Below are 6,331 nucleotides of genomic sequence, written 5' to 3'. Positions count from 1 at the left end.
AGGAATTTGGTTAGTCTTCGCCCAAAAGACACAAGTGTAAACACTGGGGCACTTTGTAAACAAACTAGAGGGGTCATGTTTAGACTTTTGAGATTTTCACATAACACAGTGAGTTGGTGCACCGTGGTGTTGCTATGTGCATAAACAAAACCAATTCGTAAGCACATTCCAAAACCCTAACCATCATTTTGCAAGAAAAACATAAATAAAAGTTCACCAATATATAAATGTTTTAGATATACATAAGAATTTAGATCATTCGGTATTTTGGAGTGCAGAGTTCATCCAACGTTGAAAACCTGCTACTCTCGGAAAACCTGCAAGACTACAAAGCTGCAAACCTTTGGCTGCGGGAGATAGCATGGTATGAGAATAAATCTGGCACCATTTGCTTTAAAAAAAAATTGGATCATGGAGAGAGATAGAGGCACTAAAACCTTTTTCTCCGAAAAGTCATCTCAAAATAGAAACAAGTAGATGACCCTTTGATAAAGAGATCAACCCAAGTCCAAAATAATGGATAATGTGAAATTTGCAAAGGCAATTCCTTATTAAAAAAAGCCCCCCAGCTGTTTCAAACAAGTAGATGGCCCTTAGATAAAGAGATCAACCCAAGTCCAAAATAATGCATAATGTTAAATTTGTGGAGGCAATTCCTTATAAAAAAGTCCCCCAGCTGTCTGTCTATTGTACTTGGTGAACGGCCTCATACTAAAATGTGAAAATTACTACATCCAATTTTATAGATCGTCAAAATGAATCACAACATTGTAACTTGAAAATGATTGCACTTGCTAAAAGTTGAATCGGAATGAAAAGCAGTGCACATTACATAAGATTGGTGTAAGAGCATGACCAAAACAAACTCTAGTTACTTTTACATAGCTCAATAAGCAGCGCATGCTTATGTGTGTGCTCATTTTCTTTAGAGCATCATATCATGAAAATTTTTACAGTAGAACATAGAATGCATCAAGCTCAATGGTCTCGCATTTGTCTCGTGAAATGAATCAAGAGGCCAAACGTTGCTGATACCAAGGCCTTATGTTACTCTCATAATGCACAATTCTTAGAAGGTTAAATAACTAATAATGGGGCCAGTCTTGTCGGCTCTGACAAATAAAATAAGTAACACATCTGAACAGTACTAAATGCCGGAGACTGAGAATAAGATCTTCAGTTTCCTGTTAAATTCATTGCTATTGATCTTTCAACAGGACAATGACTTCTACGAGTACAAACTGTCAGATATGACAATATGAGAAGATTAGAGGCCAGCCCAAGTTAGGTTGATGCATCATAGTATTATTGCTATGAGAATTTTCAAATCCCACCCAAAAGAAAATTTGCCCACTGTATAACCAATAAAAGAAGCTCTCCGTGCTTATGAACTACCTTGCACACATGGCAGGAGTCAAAAAGCATTTTTTTTCCAAGTGAACAGCTATATTTTCAGTGTCCACTAAGCAGGATCTCATCATCTTTATCCTGCCTTGACTGAGCAGCTAGTGCCATGACTTGTTTTCTTGCTTCCCTGAATCACAAAGATACAAAGAAAAACAGAAATAATTTCAATGTGAATACAAGAATTTCAGTCAACGTGACTCCAAGAATTTCATTCAAGTTTGATTTCAAAAATTCTTGCACTAAGAGACCAATTTCACTATAATTTAACATTGTTACAGGGCAACTATCCAACTCAGGAGAATTTTACGAAAGAAATTTTGTACAGTAAATGGTAGATAATTTCAATAATAAAGTTACCTTATTAATGTACCTTTTACCTTTATTTATGTATGGAAAACAACCTAAAGATTATACCACAAGTAAACTTCAGTGGGCCAAAGAAACTTTAGTAAGCAATCATGTTTAGAGAAAACTGTAGAAGAGATAAGAAGGCCCAACCTCAGACAATTGGGAATGCCGTCATGACATAGTAAACCGAGAAGTGTATGCCCTCGCTCTTGCCTTCGCTCTCCACCACGTGTAACAACAGGCAACTGTTTTATTCCTCTAGCCTCCATAATTTCTTTTGCCATCATCAGATCTGTATCTGGATAACAGACCAGAATCCCACGCTCATGTCCTCGATAATTTATTCGCCGTGTACAAACAGATGAAACTGGTGTTGCATTTACCTGCAAGAAAATATTTGATTAGTTCTTACATACTGGGACAGCCAAAAGTTAGTTGAACTTGATACAACAAATCATATGTACCTATCCAAAAAAGAAATCACAGAAAATGCACACAATGCCCAAAGATTTAGTTCAGATAACATAAAAATACAGTTGCGCTACTTTGGCTGATACTGTTCCAAAGACCCCTACTAGAGAACTCATTTGCAAAAGTATAAAATTATGAAGTAAACCTGAAGGATACCTACAACAACAAAAAACAATAGGAGGGATAGCATGGAGAGAAAGAAAGAAAATGGCTAGGTGAAGCACCAGACTCCCCCACAAATCAGTACTCTAAAACCACATAATGGAAAAAAAACAAAATGCATATGAATATAAATCAAGATCAATGCCACTAGACCAAACTTTTCTGGTCTGAGTGGCAGAAATTGAGGAAAGATCTATGACCAAAAAGCAAAGAAAGTCTTTTCTAATTAAAGATTTTAACAATATGCTACCGAAGAGATCTGCTACCTGAAAATTGCTGCCCCAAATAATTTACAAGTTAAAACACTTTCTTGAACAGAATGGAAAAAGCCTCACAGAAGTATATTGTTGTTCAGTGTGCCAAAAAATTTAGAAAAAAAATAAAATATGAAAAGTTTGTCACCCAAAATTTAGAACACACTTACATCCAACGTAATTGTATCACCCTGGGCATTAACTTCGGCTGCCCCTTGCACCTGCCTTTGGAGATCTCCAAGAGTCATGATGCCCTCTAGTAGACCTTCATCATCAACAACAAGCACACAGTTTTGCTTCTTTTCTAGCATGAGTTGTATTGCCTCTTTCAATGTAACATTCGCAGAGACTTTAACATAGCTTGTTGACATGGCCTGAGAAACCTGCAAAAGGTAATGATCATGTCATATATACTAATACAACAGCTACTAGATGCCATTGAAAAAGTGGCAAGAGGTTGAACAACACTTAGATGACAGATTATTTGTGCAGCATACAGAAGCGATAAAAGGATTCTTAAATAAAATCTTACTTGACACTGCTTGCGATACCTAATTTTTATTGTGAAAATTTTGTTAAAGCAAGAAATAGTACAAAGGGTGTCAGACCAGCTCTAAATAATGTAGGAAATTGACATGAATCTTCATGGACTCCAAAGACATGCAAAATATAGAACCGCACCTTTACATCATGTAAGAGATCATTGTCAGTAATCACATCTGCCCTAATACCATCTGATACAATACAGAGTTCTACTTCATTTGCATCACCAGCTTTCCTTAAAATGTTTTGTCCATTCTGTTCAACCCCATTCTCTGTCAAAGGTAGATATGTATGCAGCAACCCTTGTGCATCTCCAGACTCAGTATCCTTTGATTGATTTGCTATAGATGCTACCCAAATTGCTAATCCAACAGCACCCTGAGAAAACCCAACCAAATAGGCTCATTCAATAACATGCTAAAACTAAGAAGGCTAAACAAATTACAAGAAAAAAGATAAACCAACATCCAAAATAACAAAACAAGATTCTTTAATCTCTAATACAGATATCCTTTTAAACATAATACCCAATGGGCTCGCACTGAATCAAAAGATATTTCTTTATGCAACAATGGTCACATGTTCCATACTCGCTAAAATTCAAATCATATTTCAAACCCTGAGCCCCAAAACAGGGTAAAACAGACCTAAGAATCTGTCACTGAATTCATTAAAAAATAACAAAAAAAAGTGTATGTAACCCATCTGCACAAAAACGAAAAGAATTCAGAATAACAGAATTTCTACTATATATTAATAAAGCCAATAACAAACATTACCAAAATAGAATTTGATGGTGCCATATTCTAAAGAACAGGTAAGCTGAATTAGTCAAATCCATCTTCAGATGAGCGGCAGAGAGAATAAGAAAGCATCCTAGATAGGATGCTGTTAATCTTCCACACTGGTATAGTTTTAAGAATATTTCAAAGCTTAGTCAGAGTCTTGAATCACTGTGGTTTAAATTAATTGTTTTTTTTAATAAACGATTTACAATCGCCACTGGTGCATTTTCGACAGCTTTCAAAGCATCCCATGCTCTTAGTTTTCTATACTTCCTATGCATTCTTCTTGGCTTATTAGATAAGGCCTTGCTCTTACTATTTATTACATCATTATGTACTCTTGTACTTCAGCATTTAGACTTCTTATATCTAATACTTGCTTAGCTTCTTTCTTTTAGCTTTTTCTCTAGGGGATACTTTTGCACTCCCACACTGTGCTTTTGCTCGACATACTCCTCACTCATTCGTTCCAACATTAAGATAATTAATTATCTTATCTGTAACAAACAAAGTTCGTATATTCAGAGGAATGCTCTGATGCCAATGTAACGAACAATGTACATATACACTCTGATACCAATGTAACGAACAATGTTCATATAATCTCTGATACCAATGTAACTAACAAAGTTTGTATGCTCAAAGGAATGTTCTGATACCAATGTAACAAACAAATTTTGTACTTCACAATAATCTTCAGAACAGTTCGAAGCCAAAGACATCCATTGTAGGACAAGTAATTATATATAAGAATATTTGAATACAAGTGAAATGATAACAATGAGGGTGAGGACCTGTTTACATACTTAAGCAAATACCTCTACACAAACGGCCATGTCCTTAGAGACATGTCTCTTCACTACTAATTATTAGTTAATTAATCATTTAATCAATTTTATTGTTATTTACATTATTTGTATTACTTTTATATATATTTTATTCATAACATTATCTTATCTAATCTGTTATAGGCTTGAGATGTACATATCTGCTTGGATCCATCAGGAATCCACATCTGAAATGATATAAGATGGATCCATATCTGAAAAATCATATAGGATGCATCCGTATGTGATCTGTCCAGAACTACGCTAGATTCATCTGGATATCGTTACATGATGTATCGAGCTGTTAATAACCAAAGAAAATTGTAGAAAATCAAAACCCCTGGACATAATAACAAACCAAATAGACTTTTCCCATGTTTGAGAGCACCACATTTTCTCTGGAGGGCAACTTTCACCACACATACAATGTTTGTGAAACACTGAAACTGCAGATAGTGATATCCCTTTTGCAAGATATTCCAAGATTGCAAAAACTTTTTGATAAATTCGTAATATATCTTGCCTTGTAATAAGATAAAAAAAAATTATATTATATAAACGCTATATTTAGTTCTTGTGTTTCCTCACAATAGTCCCAACATACTTACATGCTATACAAGTATATCTCAATTTGTAATGACCAAGTTCTCCCTTTCCAGGCACAGCACAGGAAACAACGCATACAGAAGAAATCACAACGACGTAAGTGACAGAAGCCAGAGAAACCCGTGGCTGCAAAGCCTTAGATATCAGAAACATCACATAACACTGAAGTCTTGAGATGCTGCCCATGGATGTGTTACAGAACCATGGTAATTTACTCCCACAGTTCTGGGCAAAGGTTTCAGTCAAATTGCACTGCCTTTTATAGGTTGAGTTTCCTGGTTGACTGTTGCCATTATAGCAATTTCAAAAGCAATTGATGTGCCAATATGAGGGTTTATTTTTCATGAAACCATCAAGAATGTTTGCTCCTGCTCTGCTGGGTAAGCCTGTTCAAGTGAACCTCTCCTAGGACCTGAATGAGGCTATTGAAATTTGAAGCCTTGCTTAAGGAATTAAGTCCACCAAAAAGAAAAATCCATATAACCAAATTATCACAACCAATGCTAGAGCTCAAAGCACAGAGTTAAAAGAACTACTCACTCATTGGTAAGAATGCTGCTAAGAAGTTGCAGCAAGATTTTACTCAGATGGAAGGCTGACGAAAATGGCAAATGAAAGACATCCTTCCCTTCTTAGAAGAGCCATTCTCTAATAGGTTCTACCCCCATCAAGATAGAACAAAGTAGCAGCAGAACCTAACCCAATTAAATTAAAAATACCACTAACAAAGCCTCCACCAAAGGCTAAGCAACACAACTGTTCCCTCAAGGTCAATCTACAGTAGCTGATAAACTAGTCAATCCTTGGAAAATGGACAAACTAGCCAACCCTTAGAAAGAGGATTGCCATTGAGAAGTCTTTTACTTGTAGGGATCCTTTCTAAAGGACCAAACAAATACGCTGCGATCTCAAGCATGAAGAATGGTGG

The 6,331-nt window shown here is 35.9% G+C and overlaps 1 protein-coding gene across 2 annotated transcripts in view; it reads right to left on the bottom strand.

Moving 5' to 3' along the window:
- Positions 1-712: 712 nt before the first annotated feature.
- CLC-F (chloride channel F) overlaps positions 713-6,331 on the bottom strand; it is an 89,034-nt gene continuing 83,415 nt past the window's right edge. For both annotated transcript variants that reach the window (XM_089424283.1, XM_089424284.1), the window contains 4 exons: positions 3,324-3,563; positions 2,813-3,025; positions 1,906-2,138; positions 713-1,534 (listed from right to left, as the gene is read on the bottom strand). In XM_089424283.1, coding sequence (XP_089280409.1) covers positions 1,453-1,534; positions 1,906-2,138; positions 2,813-3,025; positions 3,324-3,563 — 768 coding nt within the window. In that variant the 3' untranslated portion in view covers positions 713-1,452. The remainder of the gene's footprint in view (positions 1,535-1,905; positions 2,139-2,812; positions 3,026-3,323; positions 3,564-6,331) is intronic.

Source organism: Pinus tabuliformis, chromosome 4_2 (assembly GCF_031772625.1).
Source record: "Pinus tabuliformis cultivar Carrire ecotype Pingquan chromosome 4_2, CPIR1, whole genome shotgun sequence".
Classification (NCBI taxonomy): Eukaryota; Viridiplantae; Streptophyta; class Pinopsida; order Pinales; family Pinaceae; genus Pinus; species Pinus tabuliformis.
The sequence above is the reverse complement of the archived record's forward strand: the minus strand, read 5'-3'. Positions and strand labels throughout refer to the sequence as shown.